Source organism: Mya arenaria, chromosome 10, assembly GCF_026914265.1.
Source record: "Mya arenaria isolate MELC-2E11 chromosome 10, ASM2691426v1".
NCBI classification, from domain to species: Eukaryota; Metazoa; Mollusca; class Bivalvia; order Myida; family Myidae; genus Mya; species Mya arenaria.
The window spans coordinates 67,102,143-67,124,795 of record NC_069131.1 but is presented as its reverse complement, the minus strand read 5'-3'; the positions used below and the strand labels follow the sequence as shown (position 1 = coordinate 67,124,795).

Here is a 22,653-nt window from a genome sequence, read left to right as displayed (position 1 = left end):
AACAATATCAAAAATCAATTAACCGTGAATTTAACAAAAGAAAGAACACACTAATTAAATTTAATTGTATACTTATGAGTTCATCGAAAATGCAATATTCAAGAATGACTCAAGTCTTACAAACCCATTAACATTTGCTATACCGGATACAAATTAAACTTAAACTAAGTATCTTGCACTTTTATACTGGGTTGTGTGTATGCTCACCTCGCTTTGTTTATCACTACGAAACATAAAGGTTTAAGCGCTGTATCCTGTAGTGAAGATTCCCTTTGCGATATTAAATTAAATCAGCGCTTAGCCAAGGCCTTATCGAATATAATTTTGTTCAGCTTAAGGTCCCGATTTAACCTTTACCTCACTCTAGGGTGAGTATACAGCGCTTCGTCAAACATCTAGAAATGTTTATTGATTGGACAATATCAAATTCATGTTTACCATTGTTTGTTTTTTCGTCCATGTATCCTGTGTATAACAATATCATTCCATTACTTCAATAACAAGCCGGTAACGATAACTATAGATTAAATTTCCCATTGCCTGAAATATATTATTTGGTCATGATTCATTGAACTTCAACAAACTTCTTCCTCATTTTTGCTTGCTTTTCTTTAACATACTTCTTTAAAACATTTAGAAAGTATCCAATAAAGTATTTGGTTGAGCATTGAACGTGCTTAATTATATTCATTTGAATAAAAGTGTAGTTGATGCGATTGACTAACATTTTAATTGCAAGATGATCGGAGTTATTGGATTTGCAATTGCTTTGTGTCTACTTTTTTCAGGTAAATTAATAGTTCTGTATATATTAACTTATTAGGTATTACGTAATTATTGCGTATATTTATATTTATATTATAAGACATGGCTTATCTACCTAGATATTCAATTCCACTAAATATGTTTTGTTTTTATAAGTTGGTCTAAAAACAATTACAAAACATGAACGTCCTAAGCGTTTCTTTAGAAATATATATACTCGGCTTCTTTACATCATTTAGTACTAACCTGTAATCATAGTTATTTAGCTTGATGTATGTCAGGCGTGTATTGCTCTTAAATCATGAAGTGCAAATCGTTACTGGTGGGCGTATAACAACTTTGGAGATAACTCATTCGTATAAGCCCCCATTGAATGCAATGTTTATAACAATCTTACTGTTTGTGCTAGAAAACGAGTTAATTCTCCATATATACCATAAGTTCTACTAATGCTGATAACATAATTGCTACCACTATTTGTGAAGAACGAGGTGTATTGTTACATTCAAAAATAAATACTGTATGTGTTTAATTGCCCTCTTCTTGGTAAAACATATTAGACAAACTTGTATGCTCTATCTTAATACATGTACGTTTTCCAAATACCGTTTGAATATTTATGTGAAAAACTACAGGAACAACCTCAGAATCCAAAAGTTTAAACATTAACCCCGCTTTATGACACAGGGTAAACGCCAAAGAAAGAGAACACAAAAACGAAAAATCACAAACAAGAAACATGAAACAATATCACAAAACTCCAAAAACAAACCAGTGCATATTATAAAAAATAGGTATGTTTATCAAGGATTGTTAGGTACCGCCTTGGAACGGTCAGTAAAATGTAAATTCACTGGGGGTTTAACCCATTTTACGTGCACCAACCTCATTCTTATCCCAACAAACCTGAACAAGGAAAACACGTCAAAGGTAAATCTTATCAAAGCATGCATCAACTTGAGAAAACTTAAAATAGGTAAACCCCAAACTTCTTCATCACTGTTTATTAATTTATTAAATGGCAGTGAAGTTTGTTACGAAACAAATAAAAACATATGACATTGAGACGGATATATATGAAATGTTATAAAAATACAAGAACGAAATGCGAAAAAGTATAAATTCCACAACTAAAACTAAAACGTTGAAAAAGGTGTTGTTGTTGTTGTTTTTCTTTTCTTTTTTTGCTAAAATCTATTTTTAAATATAATTGCTTCTAGTGCATTTAATAATTTTATTCCGTATTGAATTAAACTTTTCAAAATGTGTTTCAGTTTTGTCGCCCTTTTGCAATTTGCTTAATTTCAAGTATAAGTGTCAATTATGAAATCTCACCAAATATCTCACATTCACGCAAGTAATAACGACAGTGCGAGACAACGATTTTGTTATATAACATATTATGACTTTATAATCAAAAATTGTATCTATTATTCTCTTTTTTTAATTTACTACGCTTAAGGTTTAAAGTACTTTGAGTTATTGTACGAGCTAGTACTGTCGTTTTTAAATATTATGCAACATATTACACTAAAAGTACTAATCAAAATTATTAACAAATAAGCATTAAGCCAATGATTTATCCTTTCCCAATGCCTCCGAATAGGTTTATATTATGGTCAACTTTGAATAAAGTACACCGTTTAAATGTGATTGTTTTGTAGTTGTTGAAAGAATGAGTATGAAACTATATTTAATAACGGTTTTGCATTCGTGCAGCATCTTTTATCTAGTTTTTAAAAAGAAATCTAAAATTTGCAAAAAGCTTAATTTCCAGTAATTCTTGCATTTTTTTGTTGGGAATACCGTGCAGCACAAGATCACAAGTATAAATTTTAACCATCAGTTGATTTGCTTCATCATAACACCTTAAAAATTGGCATAAATGGAACGTCCTATAATACCTGCATTTTATGACGGTTTTTTGGTCAGTGAAAATAGTGCAAATCTGAGTTGCACCCCCCCCCCATGTGGTTAATGCTACTTATGTTTCTATAAATAATATGTGAAGTACTTACATAATTATTTACATAGTGTAATTTTCTATCTAGTCACCTGATTTTTCCGTTAAGGTAAGCGACAAAGAGGTTGACGAAGTAGTCATTACCTCAGAAGCGGACTAACAGAAGACCGAAATCAAATATGACATGTTGCGGCTGCAGTTTGTTTTTGAATTTTCAAGTTACCCTTGTCATAAAGCGAAGCTGATTCTGTTCTTAATTTGATGGGAGATATGGCGGTCTGTGGCTGCTTTTATATTTTCATCCTTGCTCATAAGTCGATGCACACATGTAATGTTTTTTCAATAGTGATCAATAATGTCTGTATGTTTTATTCAAGCATCGTGTTATCTATCGTATAATTTAAAAATCATTTAAGATACAAACTGACACACTGTACACATAGACAGTCACAATACCCATATCTTAAGTAAACTATTTTCTTATATAGAAACATAGTCTAGTTATTATTGGCGTTGCTCTTGCTCATTAAGAACGTACGTTACAGCATTTGAAAAAAACTCTTATTGCAATACTACATGATGACTGCTTTTACAACAACCAGCAGAACCATCCAACAGCAGTTTCAGTGTTTTGATTCTTGGTGTACACATCGCCCCTGAAATATAATTTAAGCGATGTATCCTGTTATTCAGATTACGTTTGCGATATAGACTTGACACTCAACTTAGGTAAGGTCATGACAATTTAAATATACGTTTAGCTGAAAGTATGTATCGATTGAACATCTACTCCCCTAGTAGTGAGAATTATATAAGGACACGCTGAAAGTTGTTGACTTTGGCATTTGCTTTAGTAAAGTTAGCAAATGGTCCATTGATTGACCAATATCATACTGGTTATACTTACAATTTGTACAATTTCATCGAAAGGCTTAAGAAGTTCCCATTTCCTTAGCTGATTACGATTGTTATAGAATAAAATCAACATCACCTCAAAGTTTCAGTTCTGTTATGAGTCACTGAATTTCAACAAACATTTCCTCATGTCAATTTGTGTCATTTAAGCGCACTTTTATCTAACATTTACAAATAACCAAGTTATGCTTTAGAACTAACATTGAATGAATTCAAATAGATTGGATTTTATTAAAACATAAACAGACGCAACCAATTTAGGCAACTTCAATGAACTCTTAATTGCATGATGATCGGAGCTATTGGATTCGGAATTATATTAGAACTTTTTATTTCAGGTAAAGTGATAATGCAGTTAAGTATATATACATCTAAGTAGTATTTCTAAGTCTGCTTAGATATTCAATTTCGGTAGTATGTTACCTATTTGTACATATAGTCCAGAGCTGTTTGTTAGTACGTAGAAAGGTGACAAGGCAATTGTAAAACATGATAGTCCTAAACGGCGCTTTATATTTACATTGAAATTAATCTTTGATATATTTTGTTTAATTATGAATTAGACGTCTTTGGTTTAACTTAATTACATATTTGCTCCATTAATTGCAAACAAAAAACTCCACCATGCGTGCGATGAAAGGAAATACGAAAGAATAATCAAACGAATATTTGTGTTTATGTTCATCTTTTGATACCCACAGTTTTGTTTTGTTTAAGATATTACAGCTCAGGATGACTGTAGTGATTGCAGCTGTTGTAGCAACGGCGACTGTGATTCGTCTAGAACATGCACGTCGGGTTGCAAAAACGGGTACTGGCACGATAGATGCGACAAAAAGTGCACCAACAATTGTGCTAGATGTTCTCAGTATAATGGTGATTATTGTTATGATTGTCAACAAGGATACTATGTTAGATATAATAACCTCTGCGGAAAATGCCGTTATTCTGGCTGTACTTGTACCTATTATTCTGGTTGCGATGAGTGTTTAGAAGGTTACTATGATCCTAGTCGTAGATGCATTGAATGTCCAAACAACTGCAATAAATGTACCAGCTCAAGCAGTTGCTCATCATGCAATCAAGGTTTTTATGGATCTTACTGCCAATACCTGTGCTCGTCCGGCTGTGTAGACGGAATATGCGAAAGAGCAACTGGAACGTGTATTTGTAAAACCGGTTGGACTGATAGTAAATGTAACAAATGTTTACCCAATTACTATGGCGATCAATGCTCGCACCGCTGCAGAGCAGAATGTTCAGAATGTGACGACTTTAACAGCTGTCAGTCATGTGTTAAGGGAAACTATGGGTCATATTGTCAGAACACTTGCGGCAAAGGATGTGTCAATAATGAGTGCTACAAATCAAATGGTCAGTGTCAATGCCAAAGCAATTTATTCGTAGGATACCAATGCGATACCTGTGTCCCAGGTAAATATGGACAAAACTGTAACATAGAATGTCCTGGCTCGTGTTATTCTTGTACTGAAGCGACAGTCTGTACCTCATGCAAAACTGGCTTCTTCGGTAAAATTTGTGAACATAACTGTTCTGAATCGTGTACGAGTTGCTCACAATTAGGACAATGTGTGTCTTGTAGCACAGGATACTCACACCCAAGAAGACAATGTATCTGTCAGGACAAAATGTGTTCTACACCTGACAATTGCGATAACTGTATAAGTAACGAATATTATCCAGACAACGGATCATGCTGTCCCTGTTCATTGTTACAGCATTGTAAGTCATGCAATGTGACTTCAAATATAACCAAGTGTACTGCATGTGATGAAGGTTTCTATCCAAACGAGAGTGGTGAATGTGTCAACTGTAGCATAACATGCATAGATGGCCAATGTGATTCGCTAACAGGAGAATGTAAGACAGGTTGCGAAAGCGATTACTGGGGTCAATTTTGCGAACACAAGTGCAATGAATCATGTTATACATGCAACCGATCTAATGGTGAGTGTTTGGCGTGTGCTTCAAAAATGAAATATGGGCCGAATTGTAACATTAACTGCAGTGAGACCTGCGTTGACAAAGAATGCTATATATCTGGAAAATGTATCAACGGGTGCTTAAAAAACAACTTTGGAGAAATGTGTGAAAATGAGTGCGACAAAAATTGTATCTCGAAAGGTTTTGGGACAAGATGTTCATCTGAAAGTGGAGAATGTCTTCACGGTTGCACGCCTGGCTACACAGCAGTTGTGTGTCCTCAAATGCCTCAAGGTAATTAATGCATGTTTCATTTCATCTCAAAATATATACTGCAATGAAAATGGCAGATTCCCGCTAAAGTATTTTATTATAAAACACCTCCAGTCATATTCAATTCTCAACTGAATACATCCTATGAATTAAAAAAAAATGTGTTTACATTATGTTGTTAATAACTAAATATTTAAATTCGTATAGTCCTTTGAACAGATGAAACTTGACGTGTATATTGTATGACACGTAGGAATGTATGACGTCATTGTTAGTTTCAATACTGCGTTCCGATTGGACAATATTTAACCCTTGATATACGACGTTAAAAAGATATCATATTTTATATAAACGTACGTTGTCGGTAACATTTCTTTCAGAACTTAAACTCAATAACAGAAGAAACCGTGTTCTTTCATCGTAATGAATAATTATTCAAAATGTAAAGATAAAATATCAACGGATTTATTTATTTTTTTTTATTTTTTTTTTTGGCGGGGAGGGTTTAAACAATGATTAATATACCAACGCTATTTTTAATTCCATGAATCACGCTTGCCAATTCATAGTCATTTGCTCACTTGCCTTACTGCGTGCATACAACATAAACGCAGGGGAAAAACTGATCAATCTTTAAATATAAAACACAATGATTTCGACGCCATTTCGTATCAGTTGAATTACAAGATGTTCCGTTTAAATATCAGTGATGACTGTTTATTGTGAAGAAGTATACTTTAAATGACCATGTTTCTATTTCTGTTTAGGTGAAACACAGACCTTTGGTGGCTCACCAGCAGCCGCTATAGGTGGAGGTGTTGCAGGCGGTGTGATACTAATTATTGCAATCATTGGCGTTATCGCATTCTTTCTACTCAAGATAAGGTGCGATTCTTTTCAATTTATTAGAGTTCTGCCTGACTTAATAGACCTTTACCATTTATGTAGAAACTTTATTTTACTCATAAGGTAATGCTTTATATTGTTATGCATATTACATTGCAGACGTGCTGGAAATAGTAACAAAGCATCAACAACATTAAAGACTGCTCAAAATGACAAACAGGTTGACTCATCAGCGGTCTATGCGACTGTGAATAAAAACAGTAAGCGCATTCACAAGTCTGTCTTTTACTTACCTTAAAATATTACTGTATATGAGAGACACTTTTTATTAGTTCATAAGTTTCGGAAATATGTAGACAAAAGATATAATTTGTTTATTGTACGTGCAATTTATTCATCTATTTGAGCAGTTGTTCAACCCGATGCTATTTATGCGAACACTGTTGATGATACCCCACAGATAATCTTGATTTCCAATCCAAGTTATCAAACGCCCCCAGAGAAGAACACTAGTTCAGAAATGACTTGCAAAGAAGACAATCTTGAAATTGGTAAGATGCTACGCATGTTCAGTGTTTTTATGCTATTACCGTGTGTTCTGTTCCATTCCACTTTACACTTTCCTGCTTATTGTACGTTACCTAAAATAGGAATCGGAATACGCTTATCAATAACATGTTTCAATGTCCAAAATAAGTGTTTGTGAATCAGTTATAACATATGTGTTGTTACCTTTCTCTCATTCAGACGACGAGGACGCTATTACACGGGAGATTGCTATTAGATTTGAAGAAAATGGAGGAGTATATTACAACAACTCAAATGAAGTTAACAAAACCAAAGTTAAAGTTGACGAGTTATCTGCGTATTTCAAAGCAAAAATAAAAAGCTCATATGAAGAAGAGTTTGAGGTACATTTGTAATAAAGTCTGAAATTGAAAAAGGTTTAAAACAATTTCGAATACATTTCATGAAAATAACACAAATTACTTTGTTACATTCATGTCTATTCTATCCCTGGTTTTCTTTTCTTACAGAAATTCCCATACGGACTTACAAAACCATACGAAGATTCACAAAAGGCTAGCAATATGTCACGCAACAGATATAAAGGAATTTACCCCTGTGAGTGAATTATTTTGTTTGATTTTTATAAAACATGAGGGGCTGTTTAATGATGGTACATATAAATATTTGCTTTTTATTTAAATTTTGGTTAAGTAGATACATTATCAAACGCGCAGGAATATAAGATGGTAAACATATTTTCAATGACCTTGATGCGGCGGTTGCTCTGCGATGTATGGATAGTTGTTTAACGAATGGTGTTTTGTATAGGAATGTGACTCTTGTATGGTATTTGTTTGACTTTGATCAATGTGTCTTGAATCAGAAGCAGAATCCTGATAAATAGCTCGACTTAAATCCCTTGAATATATTATTACAATTCAATGTGAAAACTACTGGTACAATCCCAGTTGTCATAAAATCAAAGACTCACTCCAATAAGAGGCCCAAAGCAATGTCCCAAATACAAGAATGGTTTGACTACCGACCTTAACCTCTGAAAGACTGTGACATATCGTCACCTTAGTGCAAGAACGCAATATCTGATTCTATGTCTATATGCAGTTATTGAGTTATTGCACTAAGGTGACGATATGTGTGTGTGTGTGTGTTTTTGTTCAACAAGCATGATCTTGTTTGCAGATGACGATGCACGGGTGAAGGTTTTGTACAATGGATCTGATTATATAAACGCAAGCTTTATTGATGTATGTACTATTGTTGGATACTTATAATACCTTGGACCTGATACCAATCACATTTTCTTTAAATATACGTTTGTATTTTTTCTTAATGATTAGTTCCTTTGATAAATCAATTAAGAACGTTGATAAATTAAGAGTCTTCATTTTGTCAGTTGTCCAATTTTAACCAATTTATCTTTACTTCAGGGTTTTAAAAGGAGAAATGAGTACGTTGCAACCTTAGGTAGGTGTGATGAGTAATTCCCTTTCAGATATATAAACTAGTATATAGCACATCATCATCATCATCATCATTATCATCATCATCTGAACTTTATGTTTTAACTGTTTTTATTAAGGATTATATGACAAAGTAGTTTATTTAACATGTCTTTATAGGTCCGATGTCTAAACAACTTGGAGACTTTGGATTGTTTTGGGAAATGATCTGGCAGCAGAAAGTTGAAAAAGTCGTCATGGTCACCAATTTAATTGAGGAAAATGTAACCAAAATATTAATAACTGAACGATCATGCTTTGATCGAAAAAAGAGTTGTGCATGCCTGAATGATTAAAGAGTTTTGCATGTTTTGATCGATAAAAGAGTTGTGCATGCTTTGAATGATTAAAGAGTTTTGCATGTTTTGATCGATAAAAGAGTTGTGCATGTTTTGAATGATTAAAGAGTTTTGCATGTTTTGATCGATAAAAGAGTTGTGCATGCTTTGAATGATTAAAGAGTTTTGCGTGCTTTAAATGATTAAAGTGTTTTGCATGTTTTAAATGATTTAAGAGTTTTGCATGTTTTGAGTGCTTTAAGTGTTTTGCGTGTTTTAAACGATCAACGTGTTTTTCATCCATTGTCTAGCACTTTGAAAACATTTTATAGTACCTTGATAAAGTAAACCTGCCAACAAACATGTACAGAAAACGAAAATTGTAACATAACCTTAAATCTTCGACATTTTGTAATCAATAGAAGGTAGCCTATTATGTAAAAATCCAAACAAAGAAACATAGTAAAACATTCCCATTTATAACATTACTTTACATGTAGTTTGCTCCTCAAAATAATATATAGTCTTTCTTTTACTCTTTTGTTTCATCTCAATAATGAAACTCTAGTATTTTTGTAGAAAGGGAAATGTGACCAATATTGGCCGGATGTTGGATCGTCTGCCCGTTACGGAAACGTTAACGTTACTTGTCTGTCTGAAGATGAGTACGCTGAAATCACAAGAAGAACTTTTCAAATATCTCAGGTATGATGTGTTATAATGTATTAGTTAAATATTATGAAATGTTTGCTGACATTCGCTGATGTTTTTTTTTTTGTTTATTCCTTTAAAATCGAATATAATAATAATAATAAAAACTACAACAAAATATTTAATTATTTATCTTATATCATATTGATTGTGAACCTCATTTTGTTTTGAAATTTGCCTGTTTAATATTATTATTATATTTTATTGCCATTCGTAAAAGGGAGTTTTGATATGCATACCTAAAATGTGGTATGGATAAAACTACTTTATTTGATGGCTTATGGCTGAGTGAATACATTCCATGTATTTAGTGAAACATTACTTCCTAGTCCTAAAATTCCCTGTTAAAATCTACATAAGAGAAATATCCGGGTCTTATTTACCCTGCTCGCTGAGTTGAAACGGACGTTTATTTAGACTATAACTAGTGCATGTGAAATTATTAGAATATTTATTATCCTTTTCAAATTTACGTTATAAAATGGGTATTTGGAGTACAGTTGTAAACAATTTTATGAATGTACTGCTATTAAATGAAATTCAATGATGTTATTGTCACCGTGATAAGATAAATGGAAATGATAGCATAACTTAAGAAATGGAAACAGCGTGTGTTCTTAATACCAAAAGTGTGAAAGAAGTTAACGGGACACCTCAATTATTGAAGACCTATCTTAGTTGCATACGTATAATTTGACAAATACCCCTGAAATCAACGTACACTCCACTCACGTATCATTAATTCGTCACCTAAATGCATGAATTCAATTTATGTATTCACTTATTGGGTTCTTGCTCGAAGAATAAGATTAATGTTTTCTAATACAAGTTTGGTATCCGCATCGGAGCGATAACAATGATTGTGACAATTGTTTTTATAACAATATATGAATCAAATAGGAATTCATCGGAGGGTTTAATCGGTTTCAACTTCCCTCACACTTATCCAAACAATCTGTACAGCTTTAAACTAATAATAACATGATAGTAAACATTACCTTGAAGAAAAATTAATTAATAAAAACAGAGTTGTCCTGTATACACATAAATCAATGTTAAATGATATACATGTACTACAAAAAAACAGATACTACCTGCAGGCGTTTTCAAATACAATCGAATGAATCCAATCAGGCTAACAAAAATACTTCATCATACACACTGATTCATTTAGATAGCTTCAATAATTAGTGGAAACTGTTAATTCGTTTAATATGTCCACAAGATAAAACACTATTTGTATAGTGTAGACTAATATTATTAACTTTGTACATGTGAATGGCCTTTTATATAAAATGGAATTTTGAATATTGGTGATACGGTGCGAGCTTTGTCTTATACTACACCGTATGATAATTATAAAGTATGATTGATAATATCATATACATTTTCCGCTAGAGTTCCACAGAGAGGAAGCTTCATCAGTTCCATTTCACGTGTTGGCCAGACAGAAGTGTCCCTGAAGATGTTACTTCTCTTGTGGAGTTCAGGAAAATGGTCCTTAACACTTCGACAAAGCTGAACGGTCCAACAGTGGTCCACTGCAGGTAGTACGATTTGAACGAATACTTGAATACGTATAGATATAGTTGAGGTCATATATCTAAATTCACAAAATCTTGTAGTGGGTTTTGTTCACATACGCTCGAACGAATTCTTATAAAGCGTACATGCAAATAATACAAAACTATTTGTTCATGTATGTAACATTTCTGTTAATTTCACACTAAACTACAAGCCAATATTTTATATCTTTCTAACATAATCATAAGTTTCTGTTTTCCTTCAGTGCTGGCGTTGGACGAACGGGCACTTATATTGCATTTGACATCCTGACGAAGGAAGGAGAAGCGGAAGGGAGCATTGACATTCCCGGATGTGTGCTCAACATGCGACAGAACAGGCCCAACATGATCCAAACACTGGTATACATCGTAGTATAGTTCTATGAAATATATTTTACCAAAGTATTGTAATTGAAATATCAAAACATGGTGCAAGTCAGCTACGGAATCAATACATTTGGACGAAAGGTCCTTTGGAATACCAAAATACATACGAAGTCTTAAACAGTCTCAGTATGAGTAATCGTGACCATTTCTTTGGTGTTGAATTGGCCTCCAATATAGTGTTAATGTTTAACACGATCTCTGTTTGTTATATGGTAGTGAAATTTTGCCTGTATTTTCTGTTGTTTTAATTTGGCAATTCAGGATACTGAGCTTGTCCATGTTATTTCCATTATTTGATTGTAGCAGTTAAGGATACTTGGTTGAATTGACTCGTACACTTTGATATATTAGAGCTGTCTCAATATTATAACGGAGCATATATATCTCAATTTTAAACCGCATGAAGAGTGACAGTTCACTCTATTGGCTAAGAGCTAATAAATTTGTTGCTGTTGTATAAATCATAAGAACAATCAATGTGAGGATTGTTTTATTCAAACCAAACGGATTTGTTTTGCTGAGTTTATATTGGAACCGTTTACAATGATCAGTTCACTCTTTCATAATTTTATTATTTTTAAATTCCCCTCTTTCTCTAACAAATAAGCTTAATTGTTTGCCGACCGGTATTTCACTGAAAAAAAACAGGTATTAAATTCCTCAATATTTATAAATAAAAGGTAGATCAACCGCGTGAGTATTCCATTTTATTTTATTCAAAACCGTTTGGTCGTAATTGAGTAACTTTAAGATTAATTCAAAGATCTGAAATAATTATTCATTTGTTATGATAGGAAAATGTCAAAGGAAAGAGAGCATTTGTAAATCAAAACTACATAGACTTAAGGCAGACGTTGACTTATGAGTATGTGCTATTATACCAAGACCACCTTCATATGAAATGTTATAAAACGTGTTGTTTATTTGCAGGAGCAGTATCAGTTTCTCCACAGAGCCCTTGTTCACTCATTAACGTTGAACTGTAACCCGGTGAAAGGGGAAAGTTATCAGCCGTTCTTGGACAGCCTCAACGACGGTGATTGGGCGAAGTTGTTTCAGGTACTACTCATGATATGTAATTGAAATATCAGAAAGAAATCTAGTAACCGGTAGTTCTGGTAATGTGGTGTGTTGGCACAAATCTCTATACGAGAAATGTGTAGTTAGTTCATGTTTTTAAATCGATCTCCACATCCTCAACCTTTTTGCTGACCTTTCCAGCATTCATGAACGGTATGGCTTATATAAAGTTTCCGTGCGTGTCACTTGTTGAATGTCTTACTTGCTTTGATTTGATCTGTGTGTTAACACTTTTACCCTATTCTGCTAGACTTGCACCTTTGTGTCTGTTATACTATTTAGATTTTTGATAAAAATTGTAAGTAAAATTCTCAGTGATGGAGAGAATTAAATGTTGAATTTCAGCAAACCCAGTTCACAGCGGAAGAATATTCAGAGAAAGAATCTCAGGCGATCGCGAGAAACAAAACACTCAAGGGCGAAAATGGACCAAACGCCGACATTCCAGGTAGAAAGTATTGTGTTATATTTGGTTTTCTAATTTTATAACTATTATACAGAGACTAAATGTTTGTTTTAGTGTATTATAGCAATAAAGTTCACCTCGAGAGAATCAAAAGCTGAATCTCACGAGTTGCTTTTTACTTTAAGTGTTCCCCTCTTTTTACAACTAAAGGGGATTAAAAATGACAGCTTTTCAGATAAAATCACGCTTAAGCAAAATGGAACCGAACGACATTTCGGAAATGACGCCGAATAAATGTGTTCGAGCATTGCACGCGCTGACGTTTTATTTGGACGTGAAAACAGGCTATAAATTGAAAGTAAAATATATGAAATTGTTATTTCCACTATCTGAAACTGCGAATTCATTGTTATTATACGGATAAATCTCTATAAACCACCGGAAAGGGTATAATAAAACTATATACTTTTATCAAATCTAAAATCTGTTTAGTTTATTGAATTTAATATCATTAATGGTGTCGCCGTTTTATAATGAACTAATGTCATAATATATGTTACGTGATGTTATGAGCGCGTTGATAGTTAGTAGTCATTAAATAGCAATGTTTTATTAACTTAAATTCGATTTAGGTGACGGGAACAGACCCCGGCTGAATAAAGGCATAAAGGAGGGCAGATCGGATTACATTAATGCTGTTTTTATAGACGTGAGTTAAACAGTTTTGTACGCTTGATACGGATTTGTAAATCCTTTGGTCGTAGACCAAGGACAGTTTTAACGAACACTCTATAAAAAAAGTAGTTTTCCACTCGAAATCCTATAATCTGATTAGACAGTAATAATAACAAACCAATCAATATATCTGAAAAGTCATGTTTTGGTAAACTTAAATTTATTGGTGCACGTTTAATACTGGACAGGGTCATCGGAAGAAGAATCGCTATTTGGTTGCACAAACACCTTTGCCAGAGACAGTCGATGATTTCCTAACGCTCATTTATCAAGAGTCTTGCTCGTGTATTGTCAGCTTTGAAACGGACAATGGAAATAATAAGGTACTGTCAACCTTATTTCTTGAACAATTTCAATGAGGCAGAAAGTTAACGTATATACAATATTGAATCACAGCGTAGTATAATTAGACTTTGCTTATATTTGTATGTTTACTTTTGAATCTTTATGGAGAAAAAACAAGTAATTTTGCGAACACATGATGAAGTATGAATTTCAGAGCGTGGGCTCATATTTCCCTGCTGACAATCAAGTGTTAAAGACAGGGGCGTTCAGTGTGAAAAGTTTACGGCAAGATGGGAAGGATTATTACACAAAAAGAACTCTGATGTTGGAGCCAACGGGACAAAATAAGGTAGAAGCTTTCAATTTATAAAAAAGTAAGAATTATTTTTTTGCGTAACACTTTACCATTTACACGTTCTTACTTCAGGAGGATTTATAACTATAATACTATCATATATCAATTTCAAGGAGACTGTCATAAAAAGCATTCCGCAACTAGCGTTCAGTGCCTGGGACAGTTCGAAAAATACTCCAAGGTCCGCATCAGAGTTTATGGACTTCATTAACTATGTTGAGGAGGCATCAAGAGCATCTACATCTCGAGGACCAATTCTCATTCACTGCATGTAAGTTCCGTATTTATTTGCAGTTCGAGAGTACCGAGATTGGTCATGCTTGTCCCTGTAGTTTTCACTGTATTATTTATGTATTAGTATAACAATTGACAACTCGATATTGTGACCTATAAGAGGCCTTTTTAAATTTAGAAAAAAAATGCATTTGATTAATATGAAAAGAATAAATCGCAAATACAAATGTATGAGAAACGTTATCAAGACTGATTAATAAAACAAAACAAAATATTTACCAGTGACGGAGCCAGCAAGAGTGGTTTGTTCTGTGTTGTTTCCCTGCTCATACAGAAGATGGCCGTTGAACACGAGGTCAGTGTTGTAAACGCTGTCAGAAAGATCAAGGCAAGGCGAATGTTCGCTATTCCAATCCAGGTGATAACAATCGTCATATTATATAAGATTTATCTCAGTAATTTATGTCAGTGTCAGTGTCCACGTTATTCAACTAGTATCCCTGTAGTTCTCAAAACTAGAACCTCTGTAGTTTTACATAGGTTCACTGTAATTTCAAATAGTGTCCGTTTTCCTTTTCCTTCAAAGGAGTGACATTATAATTTCAAATAGTATACCTGTAGTTCCCATGAGGTTGCTTATAATTTCACATAGTGAACTTGTTGTACTAAAATGATCCTTTTGTTTCAAAGAGTGTCTTGTTCAATAGAGTTTGACTGTACTTGACTGAAAAAGTATTCATTAAGTTCCAAAACATGGAATATCTCAAGTTACAGAAGGGCTACTAAGAGGTTTAAAATAGTGTCCATGTTGTTCAAAACAGTGTCCATGAATACCTAAGAGGTTTCATGAAGTTTCAAATAGCTTTAGAAAGTATCCCCGTTTTAGATTTGACTACTGCACTGCTCTACTAGACATCAAGTACAGTTCCATAACCTGCTCATTGAAGATTTTTCTTGCTGCTTCAGTCCCAGTTGGAATTCTGCCATGAGTGTGTTCTGGCGTACATCAAGTCTTTTGAAAACAACATGTACTTAAACTTCGGGGAAACACTCTGAAATGTCAGAAGTGTATTCAAGCGGACATGGATTCTTTTGAATACAACTTTTACTCAAACGTTTGCGAAACACATAAAATAACAACCCGAAGTTCAACATTCCCAAATAGTTAAACGGGATTAAAAGGATAAAACCCATTGTACTTTAAATTGTAAGATATTGCTGTATAAACCTAGATTGGACGGGAAACAGCTGAGCAGCTGGCCATAAGATTCAAAAAGTCTTTGGGGAAAGGCGGGTAGTTGTCATTCTAGCTTTTTAAAGTATTTTCTACATATCATTTACGCAAAATTCTTGTATTATAATGTTTATAAATTCTATATTTATATAAAGTATGTACAAATCTCAGGAACATAGCTGCAGATGTTATGAGTGTGCTCTAGTATACATGCACTTCGACTTTGGATAAAGGCATTTAGACATTTAGAAGAGATTAGAATTGTTTGATCATACTGTATTCCAAATGTTTCAGGGAACAAGGAACTATGAGTGTGTTCTAACGTAAATCTAAACTGTGGAAATGAAAATGTTCTACATATAATTTTGATTTGGTGTTCATAGCGTACCACTAGTTTCAGGACTTCAACATTGGAGAAAGGAATTGAGGCGTTGGTGCAATGACATGTATCTTACATCATGAGTTATCATATGATGTTTGGGTTGTAGTAAAAGATTGTCGTTCGGTTCTTCAATATATATGCAACACATTACTTACCATGTACATAAACTGTATATGTATTACTTAATTCAATTACATGATTCAAAGCGTAATGCTCTGATCACGCTTTACATAGATAACTTCGGCTGCAAACAATATTAGTATTCACAACATTGAGTGTTGAGTTCAGTTCTCATCCGAAGATCATTTCTGTATTTTATAACAATTCAAATAGCTCTTTATCAAAGATGTTCTGTGCCGTGACGCGGATCAATACATTTTCTATATAGAAACGGATTAAAAACATATATTATAGACCTGGCATTGAAATATTGTTGTTTTTTAATATGTGATAATAATCCTTTATAATACAATATTATATTATAATTGGAACAGCATGTACGAATTTCCGTCGACTGTCAAATGTATTAAGACTTGGATCTGATAAAGGTAGTACCGAAATTTTAAAGATTTGTACATGTATACATCATATGCTATTCAGTAAATAGGTTGTTGGTGAAAATCCTTGTTCTTCATATTTCCTTTTACTCCTTGTATGTTTTATTTAATCATTATTTGTATAGTGTATTTTTCGCTCGCGTTTTAGTGCAAATCTTTTATGAACAGTTATTAATGAAGTTTTATAAGTCCATCTATGCTTAAAAAAACGATAACACTTTTATTTAAAGCGGGTCATGATTGCATAACCAAATTACTACGCCGCCATTTATTGAATGGAAGTTCGAAAGGTCCAATGTGTTAGCAAAACAATTGCGGAAAATCATTGGATATAAAACATTTTTCCTAGTTTAAAGTGTGTTTCACGATACATTAATATTCACTCATCTTTCTGTCAGAACCCAGTCTGTTTCGCTTGTATATTGAAGACAGGTCGTTTTCCAGGTGATGATGAGGACCACGCTAGTTTGTTGACAAATTTGTCGTTGGTGTTAAAAAAATATCAGTTAATTTGAACATTGTTGTTTGGATATTCCTGGAAGGTCGTATTACGTATTACAACGGCAAACAGTATAAAATACATTTAATCCATAATATAACATTCTATTTATGTTTGAACAGTTGTTTTTTATCTATAATTTGCTTGGTATGAAAGCAAATATTAGAACATTCAGCTTCAATATCAAGAAAACGTTTGAAAAACGAGATAATCATTTCTTCTTATAAACGATAAGTTGTTTATTTCCAGATATGTCTTTATTTAATTTAATGTTACAAATGCCAACACTTCTGATTCAAAGTGAAGTGTTCTGTTTTGATCAAGGGTAAGTAACTACAATGGATTTGAAATAAGTTTTCTTATCAGAATCTGAAAACTGATATTTTCACTACTTTTTTGTAGTGATAATATCAAATTAATATTTTCACTGTTGTTATTTCAATGATGAAACTCCATATTTTATCAAAAGGCGTGAAAGAAAACAGTATAATTTTTGTAAACAATACATTTTAGTACCATACTGATATACCGCTTGTATACCAAATATTTTTTCTTTCGCACGTTATTTTAACATTTAATGCCAACAAATATTTTAAATCTAAAAAAAATTCAAAAAGTGATACGTATGAACTAAGATTTCCATATAGAAAGAAACTCCTATTTGGTTATCATCAGTAAACATGCTTTGTAATTTAAGTTTAATATTTTCTGACAATGATGACTGTTAAAACACGTCTGCTCAACGGCCGGCCTCAAAGCTGCATGGACGCTCAAAAACGCTGTAAAAACAAAAACTCTTCGTGTAAAATTCATTCACCACCTATCGAGCTGATCGTGTCTATGAAAAATATTTTTCGTCTAATTCAATAAGATCAAACAACGAACATTCTACTTCCCTTACAACTTCTGATATCGAGATACAAAATCAACACACACACAATATAATGGTATGAGCCGTTGGGGCAAGAACCGACCGCTGAATATAAAAAACGGGATGTAAACCGATGATGTTCAAAGAATAACAAACCCAATGATGTTGATGTTTTAAGCCTTTCATTTTCAGAATCTGTAACATAACCATCCTTTGGCACTCTCACTCAACCACAGACCATGGCGTTAAAACATCAGGGATACCTATGTTAGCAGCAGCTAAAATCTGCCTTATGTCAATGAATGCAAACATTATTAGCTAATGTTGGTAAAATAGGTTGATATGTTTCTTTGAAGAATTTTCTCAAATTATAACAAGCTTAATGTTTACTATCTTCATTTTCTTTATAACCTCGTTGGTTGCAGTCAGTCGAGAAAATAAATAATTGTAAAAATTGTTATCTATATTAGCCCAACTTAGATAACGTTCTAATTCACAACTGAGCACAACATTGTCCCTGTTCATGAAATTAATATTCAGGTACCATAACGGTTTTTTCCCGTTAAACGACTTTCTATGAAAACACTCATATATACTCGATTTATCAACACGTAACTTCAGCGTCAATTAAAATGTTTAGCAATTCTAAAGCATATGCCAACAAGCAAGGACATATAGGTTTTGTTGCATAACATCGCCTTCTGTGTACAAATACTTAAACAAATTGGAATTGGTTCTATCTTTTTAACAGGCTTGGTTAATTTACACTTTGCAGCTACTAAAACGTTAGCTATTACTTCGAATCATATATCAAACTAAAATCGAATAAGTTATTAATCCATTTAGTACTGTAAAAAGCATTAATTACTTAATTAAGTCGATAGATATATAGCAGGCAAGATATTAGTCCATTACTCAAAACCCATGCCACGTAACGCCGGAAACCTCGTTAATAGGAATCACATTTTCATTTGGTTCATTCGCGACTCTTCGAGTTACCCCGTCAGCAAGGAAATCTTGTCCACCATAACGTCCGACAGCTCCTCAATCTGTTCGTCAAAATTGCGAAAAAGCAAATGTAAAACAAAATTCAGGTTAGAAACAGCAGCAAAGCAGGTTTTTACAAAAAGAAATATCAAAACGATTTAGTTATGATAAATAAACTTCTTGCAATACCTGGATACACATGCTTAGCACCAACTAGCCGATACCCGCCTTTTGAAGGCAAAAGCCACACAGGTTTTCTGTATACATTAAAATGATTTACACAAACTAACGCTTTAAGTGTTTGCACATAATTGTATTTAGCCTACATATTAAACTAAAAATATTCGTTTCTAAACATACCCACGCTATTGTTGCATGGCTTGTAAGACTTTTTATTGATTGGCAAATATATAACATCCGCACAAACGGTTTTGTTTGACTATTGTCTTGCCGAAAACCAGCAGCCAATTGTATAAACGTGGTTAAGTCCTAACCAGCGGTTATCTTTTGGTTATCTCCCTGGTTTGGTCAAGTTATCCGAAAACCGATTGTATAAAAATTAAGTTATCATAACCAGCGCGTGATTCGGCTAACTTTTGGACAAAATTTAACCGGACTCGAAGAGTTTGGTTAGCTGATTCAACCAAAACAAAGATGGCCGACCTTAACATAGTGAACGCTAGGCGACCTCGACAATTTCGCAGGATAGATAGACAAACGGACGAAGACAACGACGAGGAAGTACGTAAACGGTATGGATTCACTCCGCACAACATAGACAGATTGGAACGACTGATAGGCCACAGACTTGAGCGACCGACTCGCAGAAATCAACCCTTGACAACACGGCAACAGATTATGATTGCTTTACGTTTTTAAGCTACTGGGAATTTTTTTACAAATAATAGGGGATACATTTGGGGTAGATGTTGCCACGGTTTCAAGGGTTGTAACTGCAGTGACCGACTGTATTTTTGACATGAAGGACAGCGCGATTCAATTTCCGACGACAGACAGACATAGACACAGGACTAAGACTGGATTTCATGCCATAAGGGGATTCCCGTCCGTGATATCAGCGGTAAACGGAACGCACGTAAGAATACAAACGCCCAGTGAGGACGAGGAGCAGTATGTCAATAGAAAACATTTTCACAGCATTAACGTGCAAGCCAGCTGCGACCATAGAGGTAACGAAAATTTCATTGTACTGTATAATGAATTAGTTCTGAATAACAAAAGCAACTTTATTGTAGTAAGATTTATATGAAACATAGATACACATACCTTAATTTTTATAAATCCATGTATGAATATTATTCGGAAGATTATGTAGTGGCGATGTCTGCTTAATATCCCAGGAATCGCCACTACAGTCTACAACAGTCAACATGCCTGGCTGATTTAATTTTTCAACTGATTTAAACCTCAAACGTGTAGAGGTCGTGACGTAATTTTTACTGAATTCCATGTGATATTTTTCAACAGCTATCTATAGTCTTTTTCTATAAATGATAGGGGCATCATATGGGGTATTTGCATTGTACTATTGTTTAAGTACTATGTACAGTTTACAGTATGGTAATCTTGAAAGAAAGAAATTCTGTAAAGTATGATAATGTATTGTTTGTGTTTCACATGTGTATTTACAAGCATAAATGCCATCTGGCCGGGCAGTACGCACGATGCCCATGTATTTAGGACCTCGGAATTGTTCCACTTCATGGAAACACATCATCATGGTAAATGTTATTTAAATATAATTAAGGCATATGTCACATTTATGAAGTACTCATTCCAACTTACTAATATAATGTATGAGCTTGTAGTGAATATAATTATTACTTGATTTATTAACTCTGATATAATATATGTTAAAGATGAACTGAAATTAAATCATGTTTTTTTCATGAATATATATTTTTTTTAATTGTACTTAAAAATAGAAATTGTATTTACATGAATATATTTCATTTCCAGGCCTTGAAGATGGCATACTGCTAGGGGACAGTGCCTACCCTTGCAAGCCTTACATGCTTACCCCATACCTGCACCCAGGTAATGTTGCATGCACTAGTGCAAAACATTCCTATTCATGCTGATTTTTATCATTCTTATTTCTTTTATTTTAATTTGGATTAATATTATGTTTACAGTTGTGATGGTGGTGATGGTGGTGGTGATGATGATGACAATGATGATGTTGATATTGATGATGATGATGATGATGATGATTTATTTTCAGCAAATGAAGCACAGCAACATTTCAATGATGCGCACTGCTCCACAAGAAATGTTATAGAAAGAGCCTTCGGTGTATTGAAGAGGCGATTTCATATACTACATACAGAGGTATACCAATGTTCTATGAACTCCAATGGTTTTTCAAATGCCTATGTACTAATAATTATTGTTAATTAAATGCACAACATATGTCAATCATGGTTGTTTTTGTAAAAGTTATACTTGTTGAATCATAAATACATTGTATGTTGTGTTTTTTCCTTAAATCAGATCCGGATGAAGCCACTGAAAGTAAGTAAGATTGTGGTATGTTGTGTTGTATTACACAACCTTGCAAAGCTGTGGGGAGAACCCGATGAATTTCCGCCCGAGGATGACCAGCAGCCCCCTACTGTTCTGAACCATGACGATGACATGTCCGGAAAGGCAGTTCGGGAGTACATTACAATGCAATACTTCAGGTTTGACTATTTTTATACTGGCTATCTTCCTTTTCCATTTGTAAAACACCAAGGCATTACATATCCAAAAATATAACAACTTATTTCTAACATGTATGACATTTGTTATTAGTTTAAAAAAGACCTTTTGAACTTTGTTACAAATTTAATATTTACAAGTTTTATACTGGCCCTGATAATTGAAAATTATTAAATTAAACAACACATGCATCATCAAAAAGTCATACATTTTATAAATTACTTACAGGAATATATATGCTTTATAAAATATGTAAACTATCTGCAACAGGTATGAACTGCAACACCTACAACACAATTATAATATGGGTCTGACTGTAATTAAGATACACTGACATTTTTTTTTTTGCATGTAAATTTTTCATTAAATTTTAAAACCAGAAATGCATACAATGCTATAAGTATTTATTACTATTAATGAACACTAGCATTGTTTTATTCTATTTACAGTTGACAAGGAACATTTGACAAGGATGGAGACCACTTTCATGATCATCAATTTCCACCAGGTGGTTTAAATTGATATAAATAAGTGTCTTTTATCAATGATCCTGTGTATGTGTATATTTTAACAACAGTGGTGACCACATTTGATGAAATTGAATGCTTGTGTCTGAATTGAGTTTCT

General features: G+C 33.5%; 2 protein-coding genes and 1 pseudogene across 7 annotated transcripts in view; 2 read left to right on the top strand and 1 right to left on the bottom strand.

Annotated features, from left to right (window-relative positions):
* The window catches only part of LOC128205067 (receptor-type tyrosine-protein phosphatase mu-like), a gene marked incomplete in the record, with an annotated part of 180,600 nt that overhangs the window by 127,065 nt on the left and 30,882 nt on the right, over window positions 1–22,653 (bottom strand).
* Window positions 611–16,996, top strand: LOC128205066 (receptor-type tyrosine-protein phosphatase mu-like). Of its 6 annotated transcripts, XR_008256165.1 has the most exons (22): window positions 3,794–3,981; window positions 4,361–5,881; window positions 6,628–6,745; window positions 6,866–6,966; window positions 7,117–7,257; window positions 7,454–7,617; window positions 7,744–7,831; window positions 8,417–8,481; window positions 8,665–8,701; window positions 8,857–8,960; window positions 9,594–9,719; window positions 11,124–11,272; window positions 11,515–11,650; window positions 12,608–12,736; window positions 13,103–13,205; window positions 13,796–13,872; window positions 14,087–14,221; window positions 14,398–14,532; window positions 14,652–14,809; window positions 15,055–15,190; window positions 15,739–16,066; window positions 16,301–16,996. XR_008256165.1 is itself a non-coding variant. In XM_052906479.1 (21 exons), exons 1-21 carry the CDS (start codon window positions 3,930–3,932, stop codon window positions 16,331–16,333), a joined length of 3,708 nt encoding a protein of 1,235 aa, XP_052762439.1. In that variant the 5' UTR covers window positions 3,794–3,929; the 3' UTR covers window positions 16,334–16,996. The 6 variants fall into 6 exon arrangements, 5 of the variants coding, with proteins under 5 accessions (XP_052762437.1, XP_052762439.1, XP_052762438.1 ...); XM_052906479.1 differs by lacking the exon at window positions 15,739–16,066; XM_052906478.1 differs by having other exon boundaries at window positions 15,739–16,996.
* Window positions 19,957–22,566, top strand: LOC128205072 (putative nuclease HARBI1; annotated as a pseudogene).